We start from the raw sequence: 26,911 nt of genomic DNA on the forward strand, positions 1-26,911 counted from the left end.
GAGAAAGACTAATTACAAGGGAAAGTTTTGGGAGGATGAGGAAGAATGAACTATAGAAGTAGGGAACTGATTTTTTATTATGATAAGAATTTTATTATCTGAAATTTTAACTGTATATGTGGCAGGTAAACACCAATTAAAAACTTCAAGGAAAACATGTGATTCCTATGTGAAGATTTTAGATGTACCTAAGAAAGGTGTGGGAACACCAGACCTTGAGCAGAGACCCACTTCCCCATCAGCCTGGGAGTAGGCAGCTGTAAGACAATGTTTACTAAAAACAATACAATGCCCGGGGCAATAAGTTCCTGGAAAAGGCTTGCCCACGGGAACCGCCCTGACCTTGACCTTGTCCAAAGACTAACCGCCTCTTTTGACATGCCCAGATCAGTTTTTGGTGTCACAGCAGAACCAGCCAGGGTAGAGGAGAGAGCAGAAGTCTCTCTGGAGGGAGCCTTTCTTGGGAAGTTTGCTTGAACCTTTTTGGGGCCTGCTTAAAGTTTTCTTTACATAGTTGAACGAGTCTCTGTGTTGTCAATCCCCAACACCCTCCACACGTTCTCGGACACAGGCTACGCAGCTGACACGGCAGAAAGGATAGATTATTACAGGCTAAGATATATACAACTCTTGGGAGAAGACACTCTTGACAATAGTAGACATTAGGAGTTTTCTGGAAGACACCAGGAATTTACTATGTAAGTGGGAAGCTGGGGAAATAACTGAGAAGGTAAAGGAAAATATTAATAGCACACTTAGAGAAATGTTTTTATTATGCATGACTGAGGCCACCTGCTGGCTATAAAGAGAAAAGGCCTCTCAGCTGCTCGGCAAATCCACCACTTAAAAATTCAATTTCTGTTCTATCCAATGCTTACTTAGAAACTGCAGGGCTACTAGAAATAAATGGGAGCTACTATGAATTATCTTCCAAAAGAGGCTTTAAAATGTACTTCCCTTTCTTATGAGGTTAACTCAGAAGGGTTGGCACCTCCACACAACTCCAAAGTTTCCTGACGAGCAAATGTTCTATACATACACAGTGACACAAAACACCAGAGGCTCTAGACATCCAGATTCATGGCTGTGGAGACGGATGCTGCATCTAGGTGTGTTTCTAGGCATAAATTCTACTACAAATACAAGACTTCATAGCTCAGTGCATCAAACCACATTAACCATCCCTTCTATAGCATGTGCTAGTAATGAATGCATTGTGTCCACATTTCAAAACATGTCCTATATTTCAGAGTTTTAGGTTCACAACAAAATACATATGCTTGTGTGTGTGTGTGTGTACACATCTGAATGCAGCAAAGCCCTACCAATGTGTTCCTCGAACAGACTGGAATGAGGCCCCACAAAATAAGCCCTCAATGAAGAGTAGAGATCACAGAAGGAGACAAGACAGGAGGGAATGCCTTGTCCCCAGCCCCCCAGTTATACAGTGCAAAGCCTGCATCACTCATGTAGCTAGTAGCCTGGCTATAAGCGCTTCCCAGAGGCTGCTGTGTCAGGTTCCACTTCTGACGGATTAGAAAGGAAACCATATTTGTCAGCAGATCTGCTTTCATATCCGATCTGAGTAACTATGGCTCTTGTAGCGGTGCCTTACTGTTCTATGTAGAACAGGGAGACAGCATCCTTTCCTTCGTGATACCAGAAGGATGCTAGGTGATAAGTGAAAATGATTAGTGATATTATGGGCTACAAGGAGAAGCCTAGAACTCAAATATTAATATAGTATGGATGAATTCAGCATTAGGTCACATCTTAGTCAATGCCATAAATTCACTACAATGGCAAATTGCTTCAAAATGTGGGCTACTTAATTGTGCTGTTATCTGTTGTTTCTCTCTTCATAATGATACAATCTTAATCTTACCAGTTCTGCTTTATAGCAACCATTTTTTTGGTCTTGTCTATTTCATTAATGTCAAATATGTCTTACTGAAGAATGGTATGTGCGCCTCTTTTAGTATATATAAACTGCCAAATTCTAACTACTGTCAATGTCAAACTGCACAAACTAGACTAGACACTGACAATTCTCGAAAGAAACGGACAAACTGATAAGGAGCACTAAAAAGCTTAAACACAGATAACAGTGTGACCAGCCAGCGCTCAAGACTTACTTAGGTATCAGCACCCAAACCCAGGGCCAGTGTTCCCAGAGAAGCAAGATGGAGAGTGGTATCTGGGATCCTAAGCTCAGGGGTCTATCTACCAGCTGACAAGTGCTCTCATGGGTTAGACACTCCACACAGCCCTTCCCCTAACCTTGACAACCTTGTGTGGTAGCTACAGTCCAGGAGTCTCTCATAGCTAAGAAATCTGAGGTCCAAAGAGGTTGCATAACTTCAGCAAGCTTGCTAATGCTGGTACAACTCCACAGCTGCTTCTCTAAACCCTCACACTGCTCCAGGAGGATGGCAGCTACATTTTCCGATCTCAAGGAATGTCCCTCTTTCTCTCCAGGCCCTCTAAGGTTCTGTCAGATCAGTGCTGCAAACTCCTACTCTCTCCACCACCAAGGTCAACTTGAGCTAGCCACAGTGGTTCACACGCTTAAGTTCAGCACTCCAGGGGATGAGGCAGGAGGTGTGCTATGAGTTCTAAGCCAGCCTGAGCTACAGAGTGCAATCTTGTCTCAAAGGGAAAATAAAATTATTCAACTGAGTCTGGCACATAGCTTAGTTGAGTATTTGTGTTCAGCCTTCATGAGGCACTCAGTTATACTATCCCCTACATAAACTACAACTGAGGTACATATAAGACCCAGTTGAACAAGACAAGCAGAGGAGAAAGTCTAACCTCATAGAAGGAGAAGCTACCAGTGGCTGGGAAGGTATGACAGAGGCTGGCCAACCAGTAAAACAATAATCAGATAGAAACATGTCTCCTATTCTGTAGCAGAGTAAACACTTACCAAAGTCTATGCCACAGTAGCTAGAAGACAGGATCTTGAATACTCTAACCAAGAAGGAATGATAAATGTTTGAGGTGACAGAAATACTGTGTATTCCAATCTGATCACCTCATAATGTGCGTATGTATTCAAAACTCTATACTCAAAAATATGGACAACTGGCGTTTGTCAAGTATAATTTCCAAAAGGAATTAAAGAAACTAATAACAAAAACAATAAACACAACAGGGCATAAGAACAGCACTTACCTGCTTAAAATTTTAAAATCAAATGCTTTTGTAAACTTACTTTCATATTTATCCTTTCCCATGTAAATAGTGTAAGTAGATGAGTTAACTAAAATAAAAGAAAAACAAAAAGATAATTAGTTAACATCACCAAAAAATAAAGTGTTCCATGGGAAACACAAGTTTAATTAGGAGATGCAAACCATACCCAATGGGCCACACCTGGCTTACCCACCTGCTCTTGTATCCTCTGAGTTAAGAACAAGTTTTATACTTTTAAGTGACTTATAACAGCAGGACAAGATTAAACCATAGAGACATTATATTCTTACTAAGCTTAAAATATTATCTCACCCCCAAAGAAGATATTTGCCAATCCTTACTGCTGAGTGGCTTCTTTTCTCCTTTTCAGGGAAATAGCTTTTTACTATTTATTTCACTTCAGGGATAAAATTTAATGGCAACTTACAGCTCAGTCCATGCCCTACAAACAAAAATCTCTACTGCAAACATTTAAAAACAGATTCCTAGCTGGGCGGTGGTGATGCAGGCCTTTAATCCCAAGACTAAGAGAGGCAGAGGCAGGTGAGGCAGGTGGACCTCTGTGAGTTCGAGGTTAGCCTGGTCTACAGAGTGAGGTCTGGTCTGGAACAGACAAGAGCCACACAGAGAAACCCTGTCTCAAAAAAAAAATTAATTAATGAACAAACAAACAGATTCCTGCACTTGGGAGGCAGATGCAGAGGAATCTCTGAGTTCAAGGGCAGCCTGATCTAGAGTGAGTTCCAGGACGGCCAGGGCTACACAGAGAAACCTTATCTCAAAAACCAAACAAACAACATTCCTAAACTCAGCAAGCTTTTACTTTGTGTATCCCCATCTAGCTTGCATTTCTTTTTTTTTTTTTTCCGAGACAGGGTTTCTCTGTGGCTTTGGAGGCTGTCCTGGAACTCGCTTGGTAGACCAGGCTGGTCTCAAACTCACAGAGATCCGCCTGCCTCTGCCTCCCGAGTACTGGGATTAAAGGCGTGCGCCACCCCACGCCCAGCGTAACTTGCATTTCTTATCTTTCAGTGTGCTACCTAGTGGAAGCCCTGTTCTATTCAGGAGAACCACAGATCTCAAACCTCTTCAACCACTGGCTCAAACTCTTCATTCAATTAACCCAATCCAGCATTTCAGACAAACTCAATCCACATCTTAGGATGACATGAGTATTGTGCGTGTGTATATGTGTTTTAGAAAGCTTTCCTTAATAGTGATTCTAAAGTTAAGATTGAAAGGCTTGGCCGGGTGGTGGTGGCACACGCCTTTAATCCCAGCACTCGGGAGGCAGAGGCAGGCGGATCTCTGTGAGTTCGAGGCTGGGCTGGACCGACAGCCTCCAAAACAATACAGAAAAATCCTGTCTCGTAAAAACCAAAAAAAAGATTGAAAGGCTTGGGTGCTGGGTTGCCAAGCAAGTCCCACCAAAACTTTTTTGACCCTAAATGAATCAAAATGTGTGAATTGGTCTCTAGTCTACAAAGCACAATGCCTGGTAGATAGAAACAGGGTTGGCTGGAGAGTCTGTGCCACTGAGCAGAACACACACAGGGCTGGGATGGTGTTGTATGCCTATAATCCCAGCATTTGAGAGGGAGAAGGGTCAGGAGTTCAAGTCATCCTTGGCTACATGGGCCGGCTCAAAGACAGCCTGGTCTATCTGAGAGACCCGGATTCAAACAAACAAAAAAAGCAAACAAAAGTTGAGACCTTACATTTTAAATGATGGTCAGGAAGCCTGGGAACTTCTGCCCCCACCTCCTAAATCACGGGATTCCAGTGTGTACCACACACTCGGTTTATGTGGTACTAGAGATCAAACTCGGGACTTTTAGAATACTAGACTCTACCTCAACTGTCTGTAACTCAAGTTTCAGGGATCCACCAGCCTCTTCTGACCTGAACAGTACCAGGCACACAAGTGGTGTGTAATGTACACTTGGGTAAAACACCTACAGGCACGTAATTTTTAGAAATAGCATGACTACAAATAAACAACAAAACCTCACCACTGAGAGACCTGTCACAAAATAATGCTTCAACTAGAAGTATCACGAAATGTTAGTTAGCTTATGCCTTTAATCCCAGCACTGGGGAAGCAGAGCAGATAGTGGCAGAGCTCTGTGACTTCAAGGCCAGGCTGACCTACATGGTGAGTTCTAGGCCAGCAAGAGCTACATAATTAGATCCTGTCTTAAAAATAAACAAAGGCCGGGCGTTGGTGGCACACGCCTTTAATCCCAGTACTCGGGAGGCAGAGGCAGGCGGATCTCTGTGAGTTCGAGACCAGCCTGGACTACCAAGCGAGTTCCAGGACAGTCTCCAAAGCAACAGAGAAACCCTGTCTCGAAAAACCAACAAAATAAATAAATAAGAATAAACAAAGAACTACCATGAAACGCCAACAAAGAGAATCACTCCACATTGGGGGACCTAGAGAGGAATGCCTACATGAGGGAGCCCTGAGGCAGGAGGGTCCCTGATTGAAGCTAGTCTGGGCCACTCACTGTCTCAAGAAGGGGAAACACACACACACACACACACAGAAAGAGAGAGAGAGAGAGAGAGAGAGAGAGAGAGAGAGAGAGAGAGAGAGAGAGAGAGAGAGAGAGAAAGCAAGGCACTACACTACAAGACAGACCGCCTCTCAATGCCCGTGAGAAGAGCAGTGCCAACGGAATGTTGAGGGAGGACAGTAAAGTATACCTACCTACTCATGGCATGCAAACTAGGTCTCAAAGGGCGTCTTAGAAAAGTCAGAGCTGTTCCAACAGGGTGAGAGTTAGAGATTGATTGTGGACAAAAAGAACAACATAGGCACAGCGTTTCCTGGAAACGAAAACACCACTTTCTGGCCTTCCAAACCCAGCTCAGTAGTGTTACCACACGTCAACTGGCTCTGCCCAGTAAGAGGTTGTACTGGCGTTCTAGTCCTATTGCACCCCAGCCCCTCCCTTCTTAGAAGGGCAAGGTACTCTTCCTGTTGGACACAGCTGTTGGCACCTGTGTCTTCCGACGACCTCGATCCTCCAGGCGGCTGCCAGAATGCTATGGCAAAGGCTTGAGACGGGGAGGGTGTGCAGGGGCACACACTGCCCAAGCCCAGGAAGCGATGGCGGGTCTGTCAGGTGAGGATGAGAATGAGTCCCGCGTGTACGGAAAGCCGGGGCGCATTCCCACGCTGCCCACCAGACCCTGAACCAGGGGACCACTAGGCAACCGAGGGGACCGCCGCGCAAGAACCCAGAAGGCGATGGGAGCGGCGCCCACGGGAGGATGCGCTTCAGACCAGGTCCAAGCCCAGCGGCGGCTGGGGATCCTGGTTTTGGAGGCAGTTGCGAGCAGGACCCCGGGCGTCACTCACCACTAGTGCTGGTGAAATAGAACACCATGATTCTGGTAGACGAGTAGCACCTCCCGCTCAAATAGCCAAGCTCAGGATCCCACCGGCGCGAGGGCGAGCCGGCTCCCAGGCTCTCCTGCAGACACTTCCGGCGGACGTGCGGTCGCGTCACAACGCCGTCCTGTCGGCGCCATCTTTAGTCCTGGCGAAGGGAAGCGTGTTGGCGGGAGGGCGGGTGTCCTAGTGACTGGGGATTGTGCCCTAGCGGCTGACTGAAGGAAATTAGCGGGAAACTGCATCTTGTTTGAAGCCATAAAGGAAAACTTGCTGTTTTTTTTTTTTTAAATCTGTCTTCCCCCTCAACCCAGCATGGGCTCCATGAATGCAGGAACTGTCTTTTTCAGAGTTAAATATCCCTGTGCCCGTTACAGCAGGAGGCACTCAGGAGCCGATTCAATTTTAAATGAACTCATTCCTGCACTTCTTGACACAGGTGAGATTTTGTTGAGTTGTTGTGCTGGTTTGGGCTTGGGCTTGACCAGTCAGAATAGATTTGGTTAATTTTCCATGGGATTCACCATCAAATTCTGGTTAAACCTGAAATGGCCACAGCAAGAACGAAAGATGGAGGAAGAACCTTTCACTGTCTTGCCCTGTGACAATTAAATAAATCGCTGTGCATCAAGGTACTCAAATGAATTGTTACTGATATTCTCGGGAGGCAGTGTGCATATGGGGGCTTGAACTCAGACTAATGCTCCTTTAAATCTAACGTCTGCCTTTATTACCTACAATATTGGACAGATCCCAGATCTCTGAACTTCAAAACTGCTTGCTATAAATTTACAAAATGCTCCACGGCACCTAGGTTTGACTTACTAATTTTTTTTTTCCGAGACTGAGTTTCTCTGTGAAACTGTCCTGGAACTCACTCTGTAGACCAGGCTGGCCTCCGAACTCACAGAGATCCACCTGCCTCTGCTTCCCAAATGCTGGGATTAGAGGCGTGTGCCACCAACGCCTGGTGGTAATTTTTCTCATTTCTGAAAGCAAAATTTATGAGACTCTGTTTCAAACTGAATCCCTCCAACAAATCAGACCAAACAAAAGTAGAGTTACTCAGGCTAAAAGTCACAGTAATTGAAGTTTTAGGATCCCTAGAGAGCCTGGTGTTCCCTAAAAACAGGAAATTCCCAGTCTAGTAGAATCTGCATGATAAAAAAAAAGTTCCCTGGCCTTAACTCTTTCAAAAACGTAACTAGCCATTGCCTGATATTAACTGGTTCCCCCTATTCTGGTTCTTTTATTTTACAAAACCCACCATTATCCTGGGTCTCATGGCACTGGTCAGGGTTCTGGAGTAGCCACCAGAGAAGACTGTTCAGACATGGGATTAAGCCAAAAGAAAGTCTTTATTTGCTGGTGGGCGACCACACTAGGTGTTCAGAATCTCAGTGGAGCCCTGAGCTTTTCTCAGGGGGAGATTTTAAGCACGAAAACCATGGCCTGGATTGACATACAAGAACACTTTAGACAGAAGCCAAACTACAGAAGCCAAATAGCAAAGTTAGTACATTTAGAGACTTTCCCAGAACTATGGATTCTGATGAATTAGTTCTTTGTTTTCATTTTGGCTTGTGGTACTGTCTATGGGGTGAGTTTTACAGCCTAAATGGCATTCCCATCATGGAATCATTTGTGCTAAGGTCTGGGACCCTGTTAGAACCAGGATTCTAGCACTCCGGAAATAGAGCCTGATTTTAAGTTGTAGGTGAATTTGGGGTAGTGAGGCCCCAGGCTCAAAGATATCTCCCTCAATGAAACACACTGTTCTACCATTACCCAAAGGGAACTTTCGTTCTATCTTCTAAGACAGAAGTTGACCTATTCACAAATCGTGTAAATAGCTAAATTGCTACTCATCTGTCACTTCATTCCAGCCAATTTTGTTCCATGAAGAATGGCATCACTTACACTTATCTAAACTAAATATGTCTTCAAGACTGCTAGAAGCTAATGACTCCGTTAAAACCTGTGAGTGATTTAGAAACATTTCAACTTGCTAAGGACAAAGTAGTTCTGGGTGGAGTGACACAGCCTTCCGCATAAATAGCACATCAAGCTGGAGATATTTTGGGGCTTAGCTACTCAGAACACATACTACTCTTGAAGGGTACCTGAGTTCAATTCCCAGTGCCCACATTTGGTGACCTACAACCGTCTAAAACTCAATCCAGGGAATCCAACTCCTCTGGCCTCTGCTGGCACCTGCATTTATACGCACATACCCACGCACAGTCAAGAGAATAATTAAAAATAAATTATTTTAAAATATGTAAAGAAATTTAACACTTAGAATTTAGTGAATGTTCATGCCATAATTTGAAGAATAAAATAGTGAAATGGAAACCTAAAATAATGTTTTTTTTGAAAAAGCAAAACCAATAATCAGACTTCAAATATGAAAAATAAGAGCCCCCAGTATCTTGGATATATCACATAAACTGCTTACAACAAACTACCTCAGAATTTTACTTCCGATGGCGGAGCCATAAACTACGACTCCCATAATGCACTTTCACAGGCCTGTGACCTGGAACCGGAGGTTGTTGCCAGATTTTTTTTTTAAGGAGGCGTGGCTTCATTGAACCCAGTCCACTTTGCCGCACAAGGGCGGGAGAATCTTGGAAGCTACCACCCCAGAGGGCGGAGCAAGACTAGCGAGAAACCAATCAGGATCCAGGGTCTGGGAAGCCCTGCGCAGCGACGAATCAGAATGCCGCAGCGTTGGTCTCAAGTGGCGCGCGTGAATTTGAACGCTCTGGCGGAGCGCCGCGCTCCTGTGAGGAAGGTTGTGGGTTCCCGGAGGTGCGGAGAGTTCTCAGCACGAGTGGACGCGGAGCCAGCGGGAGCCTGAGGGGCGCAGGTAAAGTCACGGGGCAGGGGACGTGGCTGTGGGCGTACGCCGTCTGCTCCTCACTGGGGGCGCCTGCTCCGGGCGCCAGCTTCTGACGCAGCGGGCATGGGTCGTCCCTGAGCCCCGCAGACTTTCCGTTCAGCTTACGGGTCGCGCTCGTGGAATTCTGTGGGACTGACATACCCGATCCGAAGGAAGGGGAAAGAACATTCTAGACTTATCTCCCTATGGGAAGAGGCTCGCCTGCTGTATGTCCTTAGCAGCTGCCTGACGAGGTCCGGGTTGTTTGTAAATGAGGAAGCTCCTGAGAGGGAGCCCAGGTGGGACCTGTGGAGGCGACTGTCGTCCCCACGTTCCCTTACTCAGATTCCAGGAAGGGTCCGCACAGGCTTGCATTCACTGAAGGTGCGGGCTTTGGAGATGATTAGCCAGAATGCATGCTAAGTGGAATGTGGAGGAGGCATAGGGGGCGAGGGAAGCTGGGCACAAGAGCTGGGCATTGTGGAAGGAGGGGCAGTGCCAAGGAAGGCCTACCAGGAGTGCTAAAACTTGGTGTGATTCCTTTAATTAAAGGAAAGTGTGCCTCTAATTGTAGCCCACCTGGGCTTGTTAGTAGGCTCACCCACCTTTCTGCTCTAAATACATAGGTGTGTGCAGTATTTCCCCAACCCACCCTCCTCTCCCTCGGTCACTGTTTAAGTCTCTATTCTAATAACTAACTGCTTTTTCACTTTTTGCTGCGATCCCTGTGACCCAGGCTGGCCCCAAATTCAGGATCCTTTGCCTCTTCCTCACATTAGCACCCTCACACCTGACTAGTCTACTTAAAAAAAAAAAATAAAAATCTGTTATTTGGAGACAGGCATGCTGGCTCAGCCTATGATCCCAGCCCTGGAAGACTCAAATTTCTCCAAGTTCTTCCTTGGCAACAGAGTGAATGCGTTTGAATTTGAGGCCAGCCTCCAATACATGAGGCACTATTTCCTTGGGTATTTATTTGGGATTTAGATCCCCTCCCCATCCCAGAAAACATTTCCCTGTTGTAGCCCCTGCTGTCCTGGAACTCCCAGGTGACCACACTGGCCTTGATCCTCCTGCCTCTGCCTCCTAATTGCTGGGATTAAAGACATGTGCCACCATTGCCCCACTAGAATTCAGATTTTTTAAATACAATTTTGACAGTGCATTTTCTATCCACTTGATGACTTTGATTATTACTACTGACCTGTTTATTGCTTTTAGGAATTCAGTTAAGATGATGGCAACTTTTACTCCAAGGAAGAGGAAAGGACATACCCTGAGTGCCGATAATGGTGATAGGTAAATCTTGTACATATGAACTCTTGTTTGCTTTAAAGTATTTTTATTTTTTACATTCCAATCCCAATTCCCCCTCCAGCCTCTCCTTTCCTTCCCGCACCAGCCTGCCCGACTCTCATCTGCTCCTTGGAGAGGATAAGGCCTCCCCTAGGAATGTTTGTTTTTCCTCAAGACAGTGTTTCCCTCTGTAGCTCCTGCTGTCCTGGAACTGGCTCTGTAGACCAGGCTGGCCTTAACTCACAGAGATCCACCTGCCCCTGCTGAAATTAAAGATGTGTGCCACTACCTCCAGCTTTATAGGAACTTTTTAAGAAAGAAAAATCCAGTCATGCCAGGAAAAAAAAAAAGGCCTCAAAGAGACAGTTTATTACAGAAAATTTGCCACAGGGAAAATACATGGACAATGATTTGTAATTTTTTCTAATTTATGTTTTGTCGCTTATGTCGTGCACCAGATGGATGCAATCCCCATAGAAAGGACTGAAGTTACAGATGGTTTGTGAACCACCATGTGCAGGGATTCAGACCTGGGTTCTTTGGAAGAACAGCCAGTTCTCTTAGAAGCTGAGCCATCCCTCTAGCCCTTTGGCTCTTTGTTTTGTCTTTAATTTGAGACAGTCTTAACTATGTAAACCAGGTTGGCCTCAAACTCATTGATTTGCCTGCCTTTGCTTCCTGAATATTGGGATTAGACAGGGTCCCTCTATGTAGTCTTGGCTATCCTGAAAGTCTGTATGTAGATCAGGCTGGCATTGAACTCAGATTTGCCTGCGTCTATATCTGAAGGACTGGGATCAAAGGTGTGTGCCACCAAGCCTGGCTTATGGAAGTAAGATGCTTTATTTAATAAAGGCAGAATCTGAGGATTCTGTTAAATTAATAGATAATATGAATGTCAATGAAGTGGGATATATTATGTTTGTATGACTAGTAGGGAGTTTATTGGTAGATCTTAATACATTTTGAAGAAAAATGCTGAACTTACCGATGAACTTTGTTTCTTTTCTTTTTATAGCCTATTAACAGATACTTCATCAAGAAAATTAAATTTAAACTTTTCTGAGCATCTCTTTCCACCACCTAATAAAAAGCATACTTGTCAAAGCAGTGGTCAAAAGGAAGGAAAGTCTTGCTACTACCAAGACCATTTCACTTCAAGTCCTCTCAAAATAATGGAAAATAATAGGTTATTTGCAAACCACAGTTCACTATTGAAATCTGCTGTGTCTACTGTATCTTTCTACAATAAAAATAAGCAATACCTCAATCCACTTGAGAGGAAGTTGATAAGAGAGTGTAGGTCTATTTGTCTAGCAACTAAAAATGAAGATAAATCTTTTCCCAGTGTGACAGAAAAACAGAGAAAACCAGTCTGTACCAAGAAGAACAAAAAACCACAGAAGAGTTTAACTGCTAAATATCAGCCAAATTATAAGCATATCAAGTCTATATCAAGAAAACCTAAAAATTCCAAGCCAAATCAAATGAGCTATAAGCCAGCTGTGGATAAAGAGAATAGTTGTTATCCAGCAGAAAGTCATCCAAATACTCCTCCTCGGGTTCTAAGCCAGAAAATAAAACCACAAGTTACACTCCAGGGTGGAGCAGCATTTTTTGTTAAGAAAAGAAAAACTCTTAAAAAAGCATCCCTGGAAGATGAGTCATTACCAACACACTTACAGAAAAATGAACCAGAGGTGACTGGAGATGCTGTCCTGGAGGCAAAGCAATTACCAAAGACCTTGTTTATGGAAGAGAAATTGAATGTTGAGCTACTGGATGCAAGAAGTAAAAATGAAGAGAAACTAAGAAAGGTAAAGTTAAGTGTACCATTTCAGAACAGCTAGCAATTTAATAAGGTTTAGGTATAAATTATGAGTATAATTATGTAGAACACATGAGTAAATGAAATTTGAACTTTTGTACAGTTTTGCTATAAAATGAGAAAATAAAGTTAAAAGGCGGTAGAAAAGTGAGACCTCTGGGCTTCAGGTATTGTTTTCTGGAATATAAGCAGTACTTTTTTTGTACTTTGATCTTTGTTGTTCTCTGCTACTATTAGAAAGTAGGAATTATTATGAGCAAAAATTCCTCTGACTCCAGAATGTGGTTGCTGTATGTGTGCATGCATGTACACACCTTGGATATGAGGCCCATAGCAAGTGTTTCTCAGGTGCCATCTATTTGGATTTCTTTTTTTTTTTTTTTTTTTAAATGAGACTAGCTGTCTTTATTGGCCCAGATCCAATTATGCTGCCTGCCTGTGCTTCCCTGGTCCGGGGGTCCTTATACTGCACCACAAGCATTTTACTTACCTACCTGTCTCTGGCCCTGGTTACTGTTTTTTAAAGTCCATAATGAGAGTTATCCCTTTCTAGTTTGAGAAAGTTTCTTTTTTTCCATTTTTACTAACTTTTAACAGTTAATTTCATTATTATGAAAAAATAGTCTATAATTTTCATTCTGCCATCTCTATCTGGAAGTATACTTTTTTAGAAATGTATTATTACTTTTAATATGTGTGAGTGTTTTACCTGTATTAGGTATGTGTGTGTAGTGCCCTCAGGCCAAAAGAGGGATTTGAATTCCCTGGAACTGGTGCTACAGACTAAAACCACCATGTGGGTGCTGATACCCAAACCTGGGTCCTCAGGAATTGCAGCCAGAGTTCTTAACTGCTGACCCATTTCTTCAGCCCTTGAAACACAATTTTTTTCAAGTATTGCAGTCTATGTCTATGCTCTGATGTTTAAAAGCCATGCAGAGGAAGTTCTCCTAAAAATAGATTGAAGCCAGGCATTGGTGGCTCACACCTTTAATCCCAGCACTCGGGAGGCAGAGGTAAGGGGATCTCTGTGAGTTCAAGACCAGCCTGGTCTACCGAGCGAGTTCCAGGACAGGCTCCAAAACAATACAGAGAAACCCTGTCTCAGAAAACCAAAAAAAAAAAGATTAAAAATTGATGAATCATGATCTGAAGTATTACACATGATCAATCTATTGAGATTTGTTCACCCAAGGATTAGGATTTCCTGTATTTTTTAACCAGTTCATTGTTTTCAGAATTCTTCAGGTGCTGTCTTTTCTTCAAAAGAGTGTAAACTTGATAAACATAATTTGCCTTCAGAGAATTCACTTGGTGAGAACAAGACAAGTAAGTAAGAAAATCCACATTAATCAGCCTTGCAACTTGTAACAAGTTTCACTGCATATCAGTATGGAATTTCATATTTTCTGGGCCTTTTAAAAAGTTACTGTGCCTGTTATTATCTGTTTATCTCTAGGGAACTATTGCCTCTGGTAAAGTAATGCAGTATGTTTTAAAAAGCAGGAAAGGAGAGTTTAGGCTAAAACATAAGACAGGAAAAAAAATTTATCCTTAAGTAATCTGACTATCCCTAAATTTCCTAAGCTCTCTATTTGTTATTGTGTGCAACTAAAACCACCATGTGGGTGCTGATACCCAAACCTTAGGGCGTGGTACATGTGTGCAGGTCAGAGAATAGCTTCCTGGAGTGAGTTTTCTTTCCCTTGTTTAGTCAGGGTCTCTTGTTTCTGTTTTCCATATTCCTGCTAACTGACTGTGTACTTCCTTGATGAGTCTCCTCTAACTCCGTCTCCCCATAGGAGTACTGGATTGCAGGCACCATACTCTGCATCTGTTTTTTGTTTGGTTGTTTTGTTTGTTTGTTTTTTATTACATGGGTTGAACTTGGGACCAGGCCTCACCTCAGGTGATTTATCTACTGAGCCAACTTACCAGCCCTACCTAAGCTCTCTAGAGAGTTAGTTCTCAGATTTATCTTTTTATTTATTTCCTCATTTAAGTAAACAAATGAGCCCATTGATATGTGTCATTATGGATAAGTGTTTATTTTACATTTTGGGTTTAAGTCCAATATATTTTTATTGTTCAAATTGTTCTTATTTGACTATGAGGGTTGTTTTTCAGGTTGTTGCTCTTTGGCATGTTTCTTTTTTGTTTTGTTTTTTGGTTTTTGGGTTTTTGGGTTTTTTTTTTTTTTTTTTTGGAGTCGGGGTTCCTCTGTATTGCTTTGGAGCCTGTCCTGGAACTTGCTCTGTAGACCGGGCTGATTTTGAACTCACAGAGATCCACCTGCGTCTGCCTCCAGAGTGCTGGGATTAAAGGTGTGCACCAACACCAGGCTTCATCTTTGCTTTTTGAGCTCTGTCTTAGTACCTGATTTCTACATGTTGGCTATGGTCTCATTGTGTATTTCCCTTGCTCCAGTCCCATGAGTCAGCAATTTCTCCACAGAACTTTGACTCCTGTTATTGGAGAATGGTATTTAGAAATCAAGACGTGGACTCTGAGTATAAGTGTTTCTAGAGTGCTGTGCTTCCAGGCCCTCTCTCCAGACAGGACTGGAGAACACACACCGTTGTTTCTGTGTATCTTCACTTAATGTTTTAGTATGAGTTTGTATGATGTCTCTAATCCAGTGTCACGGAATTTAGCCTATATTTTCATTGCTTACATTTTGATAGGTGAATGGGTACCCAGTTGTTCTAGCACCATCTGTCAAAGACAACCTTTGACTGTGCCAAAAATTGTTAGTTCATTTGTATGAGGCACTTTCTGGTGTCCTCTGTTCTGTTGACCTCCCTGTCTCTTTGGCAATTTGTACTATCTTGATTATGTTTGGCTCTTAAAGTCAGGTAATGTAAATGTTTTGTTCTTACTAACCTTCAGAGTCTTATGAGTCAGCTTAGATTTTCTTTGGTAACGCAATATTGCTGGTTTTCCCCCTAACAGTTTCTCCTGAGTCTGTCATCTATCCCATCTTCAGTGTTTCTTCAGTGAATACAAAAAGGTAAGAATGATTTTTGCTCTATAGTCCTAATTTCATTAATTATATAGTTTCCTTTTATAAGGCCTACTTCATTTGAAGAGCTTTATTTTTTTTGTCTGTAACACTAAGAGGAAATAATACTGGGACTAGAGGATGTAGGATTTTTTTTTTCCATAGAGATTGAATAGATCTTTATGGACTTGAGTAATAATTGTTACATTATTATATAGTACTTGGCTTGTAGTAATTAGTTTACTATTTCACTTAAAGATCCTCAGGATACATACGCACACACACACACCAACCATCTTAAAAAAGCAGGGTATGGTGGTGAACACCTTTAATCCCAGCACTTGGGAGGTATAGGCAGGTGGATCTCTGTGCATTAGAGGCCAGCCTGGTCTACAAAGTGAGTTCCAGGAAAGCCAGGGCTACACAGAGAAACCTTGTCTTAAAGAAACAAAAGAGGTCCTCAGGACAATCTAGAAGGTAAATAATACTAGTGTTGTTATAATTACATCTCAGCTGAGGAAACTAAATAATTTAGCCACCCCTGACAGCTAGTAGGTGCTCAGTGCTAGGGCCAGGAATAGAATCCACATTTTAATCAAAAGCTCACTGGGTTATATTGCTTTCTTTAAGTGATAGTATATTAACAATAAATCTTAATGAACATTTGTAATAATAATATAAGTACTACTAGTTTGTATTTTATAGATGGGAAAAATTACGGCCAGAGAAGTAAATAATTAAGAGTATTTAATGCTATTATAAGTCACGACTGAAGCTAAATACTGTGATGAGTAGTTTGTGCAGGTAGTGGAAGATCCACACTTTGTATTGTCTAAACATCTTGCTAAAAAACATTTTTTTCACCCATTTGGTGTTGAATGACTAGTTATTCAGCAGAGAAAATTTTGGCCAACCCCTCCCCCCATGTACATTCATGTGAGCCCTTGTGCACATGTGCACACATACCTGTGGAAACCAGAGGTCAATCTTGGATAACATTGCTAAGGAGCTGTCTACCTGCTTTTCTGAGACAGTTTCTCACTGGCACTCAAGTGCCCAAGTAAAAAGTTGCTGGATCCTAATATGTTGACAACTGTGGTTGCCTTGGTTCTGTAAGATTCAACAGTATTATCTATCTATCTTTATTTAACATCTTTATTTAAATGGGTAAATATTGTCTTAAGATCTGACGGCAAAGGAAAGTCCATTTTAGAGTAAAGCTAACTTCAAAGGAATTCTATGTATGTGTCCCTGATACTACAGAGGAAAGTTAGTTGGATGTAAGTCAGATCTGGATTTGCATCTTGACACTGAATTTCCTCATTATGCTTGTTTGCTTTGAGTAAATGGTTATTTCTGAGTGGATCTCAGGTTTCTCACTGTTCAGTGCTGTTTACCAACTTTCTCTTTGAAGATCTCTACCTGAAGAACAGTCTTCTATGGAATCCACTACATGTACTAACGTCTTGAAACAGACAATTGTGCAGAAAAATATGAATTCCAGAGATACAAATAAAGGAGGAAAAGCCCAGTTCGTCATTGTGAGTAAATTTAAAACAAACCCTTTGCACTTGTAGAAGCTGCAGTCAGCCTTTCAGCATAGTTCTCTTGGGCTAGGTTTCTAGGGTTGTAATTGCTGGCTTTGTTGTAGTAACATTTAAAGCTAGCCAGTGCTTTGGAGCTTGTAGTGCTAGTATTGGAGTAGGATGCTAAGAATGGTTTGTTCCCAGGGAAGAAAATTATTGATCAGCAGAAGATGGAATGGGAATAGCAACTTTAAGTTAGAATTAAGTTTAACAAACTATGGCCATATACTGGATCAAGTTCCGATATCTGTTAATTGAAAATAGTAGTTAATAGTAGTTAATGTTTTTTATATGGTTTTTGTTCATGGTTTATGCCTGTCCAATGATTTCCTTCATGGACAGGCAAGGGGTTCTGCCACTAAGCTACACTGCACACCCAAGGCTTTTTATTTTGGGACAGAGTTTTACTAAGTTGCACAAGCTGACCTTGAACTTGCATGCCTCTGAGGTAGCTGTAATTATAAGCCTGTGACTCCAGACTCAGACTTTCAGAAGTTTTAAAGCAAAGAGAAGAATATACAACTTTATTAGTTACTTTTTTGTTGCTATGATAAAAATACCATGACTCATAGAAGAGTTTGTTTTGGCTTCTGGTTCCAGAGGGGAGTCATAATGATGAGGAAGACACAGCAGACAGCCAGAGTAGGAAGCTGGAACACTAAATTATTTAAAGACAAAAGCAAAGGTTAATACGGAAGTCTCGGAATGTTTTCCCTTCTCTTTGAAATGAGGCTTTTGCTTTTACTTGGTGTTTCATGTTCTTCCTAAAGAAGGCCCATTGTTCATCCAGTTCTTGTGGGTTATGCTTTTGTTTGCTTGCTTGCTTATTCTTCAAGGATGCAGGTCAGAAACATTTTGGGACGACTATATGTAAGTCTTGTGGCATGATCTATACTGCTTCCAACCCTGAAGACGAAGTGCAACATCTCCAGCATCACCACAGATTTCTGGAGGGAATTAAGTATGTGGTGAGTCGGGAAGTCTTTCACTTTGTTCCAAAGGCGAAACTGTATGGAAGGAGTCATTTTGTGCCTTTGATTTTGCTGAAAGATCTACATATCCATAAACAGTTTACTACTTTCAGTAGAAGTTAGCTGGGCATGTTAGCTCTCACCTGTGATCACAGAACTTGGGAATAGGTTGAGGCAGAAGGATCATAGTGAGTTCAAATTTGATCTTGGGCACACAGTGGGTTTTAGGACAGTCTGTCATTTTGAGCTGTACTAATGAGACCTTGTCTTAAGAAAACAAACACATCAGGCTAGGGAAATGACTTAGAGTAGTGGTTCTCAACATGTAGGTCACAACCTCTTTAAGACCATCAGAAGTATCAGATATTTACATTCATAAAAGCAGCAATATTACATTTATAAAGTAACAATGAAAATTGGGAGTCACCATAGTTTGAGGAACTGTATTAAAGGGTTGCAGCATTAGGAAGGTTTAGAACCCTTGGCTTAGTGGGTAAAAGTGGTTGCTGCACTAGATGTGGCTGTATAGGAGCCTAGAACCCCAGGGCTCTAAGAGGGAGTGTGGAGAAGGATTTCTGGGCTCCTTAAGGTGCCTATAGTTATAGATTCAGTGAGTACCCTGTCTCAAGGAAATAAGAGAATGAAAGAGCAGGACACAGAATGCCTCTTCTGGCTGGCATATACATAACCCTGGAAAATAAAAATAGCCAAGGTTGATGATATTAAAAAGTTAGCTTTGTCTGTTATCCTTCAGTACTAGGTATCAAACTCAGACCCTTGCATATACTAGCCTAATGTGACTGGAGCTATACCAGTTGTTGCATAATGCTATTTTAGATTTAGCAATCCCAGTGACCTAGATTAGGTAAGCCTCTGCACTCTGCACAATATTGGGATTAGACTGGTAAATTGATAAACTTGTACTCTTTTCAAGTATAGGGGCAAAAATGTAAGGACATTGCCAGTGCGTCCATGTTACATATGCGCATGCATAGAGAAGGTTCACTGGCAGAAACCATGTAAGTAGAGCAATAACTTAACACAATTAGAAGTCTCTTTAGGACTGTACCCCTTTAAGGTTCTACACAGAGGGATGTGGACAGAAACATTAAGGAGGTAATATATGAATGAGAGTTTTCACATTCCTTTGTGTAGAACTAATTACTTTTCTCTCTACTGTGTCAAAATACTTGGCAGGAGTTAATTTAAAGAAGGAAGGGTTTTCCAAAACAATACAGAGAAACCCTGTCTCGTAAAACCAAAAAAAAAAAAAAAAGGGAAGGGTTTATTCTGGATTATAGTAGAAGGCAACCGTCCCACCATCATGAAGACATAGTTTCTGGCATGGTAGCAGGAATAGGAAGCCAGCTGGTCACATTGTTATCCGTGGTCAGGTAGCAGAGACTAAACAGGAAATGGAACCCAACTTTAAAACCTCAAGGCCTACTCCCTAGTAGCCCACTTCTCCAGCGAAACTCCATTTACTGAAGGTTCCACAACCTAAAACAGTGCTATCAGCAGGGGACAAGTATTCAAGCACATTAACCTGCGGGAGACATTTCATATTCAGACATCTGACACAACATAGGGTCAGACCTATGCTGAATTGCTGAAAGGGGAAAGCATTTGAGCCTCAGTGTTACCTCACTTTAGTCCATTTGTATCCTCTTGTCATGATCTTCCACTTCTGAGAACTCAGCTTGCTGTCCACCTGCCTACCTCAGATAATTCAGTAAGTCTCATTCAGGTCCAGTGTGGGCTACAACTGCTGTGAGTTCAGGATTGCAATTGCCTTCTCATGCCCACAAGATGGCACTTTGCAGATGCTTTCTGCTTTCTTTTCTGTGATATTCTGAGTCTTAGAGAGAATGATGTAAATGTCCTGTTAGGGTTCAACGCTTGTTCTCAGCACTTTGAACAACCATGATTATTTTCCACCATTTACTACAGAGAGAATTGTCTCTTTAAGGCTAAGTAGCTTTTGTCTACATCATGGGGTGATCAAGGCCAGAACCTCTATCTTGCCTTCCCTGTCACTCATTGTTTGACCACCAGTCCTCTCCAAACCAAAGCATTTTTGTTTTGTTTATAAATTAATAATTTTTCCCCTTCCCCTCTTTGGCAGGGCTGGAAGAGAGAACGTGTAGTAGCAGAGTTTTGGGATGGGAAGATTGTGTTGGTCCTGCCACATGATCCAAGTTATGCCATCAAAAAGGTATGGGATTGTTTCTCGTTCTCTCCTCACTCAAGAAACCCACCATAGTGATGTGGGAACTTTTGTGCCAACAACCTTCCTTGTTGCATAGGCCTAAGCTTTCACAGTTCATAGTGATTTGTACAGTGTCCATGTCAGCTGTGTTAGTTCTTGAGTTGATGTTGCCTCTGTTTCCTGAGTTGAATGTCACCAACAGGAATAATAAATAATGCTAAAATGAATCCACCTGGTGCCTCTGACTCCTCTCTCCTTGGATTCTGTGTGTCTTTTAAAGTAGGTTCTTAAGCCCTTTTTCCTAAGTACCAGGTGTGTGCATCAATTCTGAAATAAGTTTGAGTGTATGCAAATTTAGGAAATAGAGATAAAAGAAGCTAAGTGATGGTGATCATGTTTTGTGAACAAATTTAGTTTTGTTGTGATTTTTAATACAAACTCACCTGTTTTTTTTTTAACACTGTTAGGTAGAAGATGTTCAAGAACTTGTGGATATGGAATTGGGCTTCCATCAGGTTGTTCCCATGTGTCCAAACAAAACCAAAACTTTCCTCTTTATTGATGAAAAGAGAGTAGTGGGATGTTTAATAGCAGAGCCCATCAAACAGGTATGTTGTATGTCTCTTAGGTTACTGAAATATCTTTTACTGTAATTAAATCCACTTATCTATGTTGTATTTAGTATTTTGTCTTAAACAGAATAAGTATTGTTTTCAGTAGCTATTTCCCTACCTGGGAGTATAAAAATTTAGTGATTTTTTTTATTTATTTAAGAATCTGTAGACATAAATAAGTTATTACACAGCAAAAGCACTTAGTGGATGTATTTAACTAAATTGTCATTACTTATTTCTGAATTAGAATATACATTTTTTTAAAGGTAAGATTGCTAGCTGTGGCTGGCCTGAAATGGAATGCATAGAGATTCACCTGCCTCTGCCTCCCAAGTCTAGGAGTAAAGGTGTTTGCCACTATACCCAACTAGAATCTGTTCTAGTGGGAGTACTGATCATACAGTTTTTGTTGTTAGTTTTAATTTTGGTGTGTTTGTTTTGAGAGACTTCCATAGCCAAGACTTTACTTTTACTATCAGTTTTGTACAGCAAATGCTTTTCCTATTGAACTATCTTCCTGAGCCCTTGTTTCATTTTCGAATTTGGGTTATTACTATTAAGTTGAGTTTCTTGTATATTTTGGACTTGAACTTCTTACAACATATATGGTTTGTAGATATTTCCTCTCAGTTGTCTTTCATCATGCTGTGTCCCTTCATATGCAGAAGCTTTTCAGTTTAATGTCAGTCCATGGTTCATAACCATTTGTTACTACAGTTCCAGGGGGCCCAGTGCCCTCTTCTGACCTCTGCAGACATCAGGCACACAAGTGCACACATGGCCAAATGGACACGCATACACATATAAATACAAGATTTAAGGAATTAACAAGATAATTGGTTTTTGGAAATTGATTCAAACTATGGACGGGTTTTATTTAAAGTATGTATTTTTGTTTGTTTTTTAAAAGACAAGTTTGTGGTTTTAACTATAGACTGTGTGTCTTTGCAGGCCTTTCGAGTCTTGTCGGAACCAAGTGCCACTAAAGAATGTTCTAGAGCTTGGCGGTGTTCAGATGTACCAGAGCCTGCAATCTGTGGAATAAGTAGAATCTGGGTCTTCAGACTGAAAAGAAGAAAGCGCATCGCGAGAAGACTGGTAGACACTGTCAGGTAAGGAGACAGAATAGCTCTCGACCCAGAAGCTCCCTTGGCTCGTGAGCCACACAAAAGACTTGCTAAAACATTTCTGTATAAATACTGTCAAAGTCAGACTAAAGCAAATGTTGACATTTGAAGCAAATAACTCAATATGTATTCCATGCCAAGCTTAAGTGTAATTTTTCCTTCCTTTCTTTCTTGGATTTTCTTTTTCAGATGGGTTTTATGATTGAGATAGAGTCTCATTGTTAATCTCTGGTTGACCTAGAACTAGTGATTCTTCTGCTTCAAGTGCTGGACTTAACGAACATACACCACCATGTACACTTCATTTTGTCTTTTGGATTTTTTTAAAAAAATTTTATGTATTTTATGTACAGTGTTCCACCTGCATGTATGCCTGCAGGCCAGAAGAGGGCACCATATCTTGACAGATGGTTGTAAGCCACCATGTGGTTGCTGGGAATTGAACTCAGGACCTCAAGAAGAACAGCCAGCGAGTGCTCTTAACTTCTGAGCCAACTCTCCAGCCCTGTTTTTTTGTTTTTAAGTTATTGTTTTTATGTCTGTGAGTATAAGCCATGTGAGTGCACTATCTATGGAGGCCAAAAGAGGATATTAGATCTCCTGTTGTGAGCCACCCAATATGGGTACTGGAAATCAAACTCAGGTCCTCTGCAAGAGCGGTACTATTTGTTACTTGTCTATTACTGTGGCAAAACAGTATGACCAAGGCAGCTTACAAAGTAAAATATTTAATTTTGGGGTTCACAGTTCTAGAGGGTTAAAGTTCATGACAATCAGTGAGTAGGCAGGCAGGAAGGCATGGTCCTAGATCACAGCTGAGAACTCACATCTTATCCAAGCATGATGCAAAAAAAGGTAACTGGGAATGGTGTGGGCTTTTGAAATATTGAAGCCCATCCTCAGTGACACACCTCCTTGTCCTCCCTAAACTGTTCTACCAACTAGGAACCAAGTATTCAAATACATGAGCCTATGGGATCACTCTTTCAAATTTCTACAAGTATATATTTACTCCTAACCACTGAGCCGCCTCTTCAGCCCCCAGTTTCTTAACAAGAATATTTATGTTCTTACATAACCACAGAACAGTCGGTCAAGTTCAAGAAACAGTATCAATATCTTTATCTAGTTGACAGTCCAGGTTTCATTTTCATGACTAAATCTCAAATGACTTTTACTAGTTTTTTTTGGTTTTGTTTCTTTAGATCTGTGGTCGACCATTGGAAAATAAGTATTTCCAATGGTCTTAGTAACTAAGACACTGCTCCTCTATAAAATTAGTTATGAAGTAGCAACAAAGATAGTTTCATAGTTGAGAGGAGGAGGGATCATCATAACATGAGGAACTGTATTAAAGGCTCACAACATTGAGAAAGTAGAGAACCACTGCTTTGGATGTTTACTTTCTTGACTGTGTTTGACACAAAACTCCCTGTGTAGCTTAGGCTATCCTTGAGCTAATGATGTTTCTGCTGCGGCCTGCCAGGAATTACCAGTGTTTGGCACCATGTTCAGGTTTGGTTAGACTTTCTCCATTAACCTGGCACATTTCTTAGCATCCCACACCTCCATTTTTTTTTGTTTGTTTGTTTGCTTGTTTTTGTTTTTTCCACATTGAAGAATTTGAAGTGCTTTCCTTTTTTTTGTGGCTGTGACAGGGTACTTGGCATGATTTAAAGTAGGGATGATTTACTTTGACTCATGGTTTCAGAAGTGTCAGTTCATCATGGCAGGGAGGGCACTATGAGCTGAACTTACATCCTGGTGTTCAAGAAGCAGAGAGAAATACAGAAAGAAGCAGGTACAAAATATAGTGCCTAAGAACATGTCTGAGTGACCTCTTTCCTCTAACTAGGCACCACCTCCCAGGAGTGCCATTGCAAAAACCCATCAAGGATAAATCTGTTAGGTCAGAGCTTCATGATCTAATTGTTTATGCAGATACATTTAAACACATTTGGAGGTGTGTTTTACTAGATCATTTATGTCTTAATCAAAAGTGACAAACTCACTATCATAGAGAGTATAGCTAGTTATTTTGTAGATCCCCTGGAGGGTTTTTGTTTTTAACATTTATTTCCTTATTTTGTATGTGTGATGGGGGAGGGGAGGATGACACGGACACCTGCTAAGGCATGTATATAGAGGACAACTTGCAGAAATTGGTTCTCTCCCACCACCATGTGGGTCCTGGAGTTTGAACTCAGGTCATCAGGCTTGGCAGTAAGTTCCGTTCCAAGTCATTGGGCCGTTTCACCAGCCTTGAACCCCTTTTAACTACTTCATTTTCAGTACTTTTGATTATAGTTGAACAAGATCAAGGAAACTTTAGATTTTTCAGCCTTCTTAAATATTATGGTTTTTATTTTTCTTTGGTAGTGGTGGTATGATTATCATTTGTTTTGTGTGTGGTACACACGTGCCATGGCACACGTGGAAGTCAGAAGACAACTTGAGGAAATTGGTTTTCTTTTTCTTTCCACTTTGGACCTTTGAGTTCTCATTTGAGATGATGCCATGAGACATCATCTCTAAATCCAAGGCATTCTGGTGCCAAAAATGTAGTGGTTTTAATCAGTTACTAATATTGTTTAATGTACATGTTTAATCAAAATCCAAAATTTTAGTTGATAAATGGTTTTTCCTCTTTTATTTTGTAGGAATTGCTTCATGTTCGGCTGTTTTCTCAATACTAATGAAATTGCATTTTCTGACCCAACACCAGATGGCAAATTATTTGCAACCAAGTACTGCAACACCCCTAATTTCCTTGTATATAATTTTCATAGCTAAAGAGACTTGCAACCACAAACTGGTACTGTGTGAAGAAGTTCAGCTAGATAACTAATTAGTATCAGGATGAAAATTGTACATGTTACCAGTTTTACTTCTTATATGTTAGAGAGATAATTTGTTCAACTGTTTGGGACTCAAAGAAAAAGTATTTGGTTGGATACACAGTTCTTAATTTTGAAAACTTGAAAGCAAGGTGGCTTCTGCAGAAACTGGACCACTTTATAAAGGAACACAAAACAACACACTTTTAGACCATGATTGTCTCATGCTCCATCAGTAAAGACAATCTAAACACAGACAATGAGATAATTTCTGAATTCCTTATGTAACATTCTCACTTTATAAGCATACTGTAGCAGCTAAGTTGAAAATACTTAGTATTTTGAATTCCCTATTTGTAATAAAGTAGCAGAAATCATCCCATATCTATTCATATAAAATAATTCTGTAACTTTTAAATTTTTAATCCCTTAGGAAATTAACCAAAAGCACACTTATAAAATTTAATTAAGACTGTGTTTGGCACTGTTATCTTCTGTTTTCATTGCATGAAAATGCTGATAGGTAATTGAAGTCATGAACCAAAACTAGTGGACCTAAGAACATAATGACCTTATGGAATATGCTATACACCTGAGTGTACTCAGATTTTCTGATATAATTTGGATACTCGTTTGTAAAGCAAAAAATTACTCAGGCTGTTTGCATTTTTAAAGATCATTTGTTTCTAGGTTGTATTGCTCATTGTAAAATTGGTTCATCTTTATTCTAATTTGCTGTAATACTTCCAAAAAGAATGTGGAATGTTAAAATTATCTGTAATTACACAAATATTTTAATGCCATTTTCTGCACAAAATCTGTTATATTATAAATTTTATTAATATTTCATTGTTCAGTGATTTGTGAGGAATCAACTATCCTTTTTTATAATTGTCATTATTAATATGTTTGTGTGTGCATGTGTGCATTTCAAGGTGCCTATGTGGAGGCCAGAGAACAACTCTTGGGAGTCAGTTCTTTCTTACCATGGGTTCCAAGGATCCAAGTCAGTGGCTAGGATTGTGCAAGCACTTTTGTCTACTGAGCCATCTTACTGGCCCAGGATTGATAAAATCCCATTAATATTCTGATAACTTATTTCTTATCATAAATATCTTTTGAAAACAACTATAGAGATACTAGAGAAATAGTATGCTGAAAGAAATAGTTTCCATATTATTTTGGGTGTAGAGACATTGCTTTGCAGCTTAATTTGATGTCTTAGATTTTAAATGTACATTATGGTTTGCTATTGACACATTTGCATTGTTTGCAGTTTGGTTTCACACACACAAGAGGTCTTGGTATTTAATAACAGCAATGAGTAGATGTACTTAGATCTTGTTTCTCAAAAAAAAAATTGGGAGTTGCTGGGTCAGAGATTATATAGAATGAGCCTAGATCTTGTAATATCAAAAAGTTTAAAAAATGAGTACTGTACTAGCAGATACCCTGCCAACAATAGCAACAGCTAGTGATCTGTCAACAGTGTCATCATGTTGGTATTTGGTGGTTTGCTGTATGAGAAAGGCATTTACCTTTCTCAGGTCCTTATATAAGCCCATGTGAACATGAAATAAACATAAGATGACTCCCAGTTGAGGTCTGTTGCACAAAATTCCTAAACCACCACACCCTGAAATTTAGTAGTCATGGAATTGTGACATTTGAGTGTGGCATTTGAATGGGATCTTGGAAGAAAAAAAGTAGTCACTGAACAATAAATCTGAATAAAGTGTGGAGTTGAATTGCATGCCAGTTCTGGTTTATTGTGGAAAGCATAGTTATGTAAAATATGTGGAAAATGGGGTGTCTATAGGAACTGGCAATAAATCTCAATGTGCCAATTTGTGTGTTAGACCCAATTCATGCTTTATGGTCTGTACACAAGACCTGTCACTTGGACAAACCTATTAAAAATGATAAATCAGAGAAAGGGTAGGTAAGACTACTGAATCTG

General features: G+C 40.9%; 2 protein-coding genes across 3 annotated transcripts in view; one reads left to right on the plus strand and one right to left on the minus strand.

Moving 5' to 3' along the window:
• Window positions 1-6,708, minus strand: part of Ccdc25 (coiled-coil domain containing 25) — a 28,412-nt gene extending 21,704 nt beyond the window's left edge. The window contains exons 1-2 of one of the 2 annotated variants that reach the window (XM_040740615.1): window positions 6,566-6,708; window positions 3,218-3,265 (exon numbers count right to left, since the gene is read on the minus strand). In XM_040740615.1, coding sequence (XP_040596549.1) covers window positions 3,218-3,265; window positions 6,566-6,593 — 76 coding nt within the window. In that variant the 5' untranslated portion in view covers window positions 6,594-6,708. Of the gene's footprint in view, window positions 1-3,217; window positions 3,266-5,911; window positions 6,054-6,565 lie in introns of those variants that run through there. The other variant, XM_040740617.1, reaches the window with a different exon arrangement.
• Window positions 6,709-9,332: 2,624 nt separating this feature from the next.
• Window positions 9,333-26,798, plus strand: Esco2 (establishment of sister chromatid cohesion N-acetyltransferase 2). The gene is made up of 11 exons (XM_005075251.4): window positions 9,333-9,470; window positions 10,704-10,781; window positions 11,797-12,595; window positions 13,845-13,935; window positions 15,559-15,616; window positions 17,022-17,148; window positions 18,030-18,161; window positions 20,290-20,379; window positions 20,841-20,981; window positions 21,939-22,099; window positions 24,775-26,798. Exons 2-11 carry the CDS (start codon window positions 10,717-10,719, stop codon window positions 24,905-24,907), a joined length of 1,797 nt encoding a protein of 598 aa, XP_005075308.2. The 5' UTR covers window positions 9,333-9,470; window positions 10,704-10,716; the 3' UTR covers window positions 24,908-26,798.
• The last annotated feature ends 113 nt before the right edge of the window (window positions 26,799-26,911 follow it).

Source organism: Mesocricetus auratus, unplaced genomic scaffold, assembly GCF_017639785.1.
Source record: "Mesocricetus auratus isolate SY011 unplaced genomic scaffold, BCM_Maur_2.0 Super-Scaffold_100707, whole genome shotgun sequence".
In the NCBI taxonomy this organism is placed as follows: domain Eukaryota; kingdom Metazoa; phylum Chordata; class Mammalia; order Rodentia; family Cricetidae; genus Mesocricetus; species Mesocricetus auratus.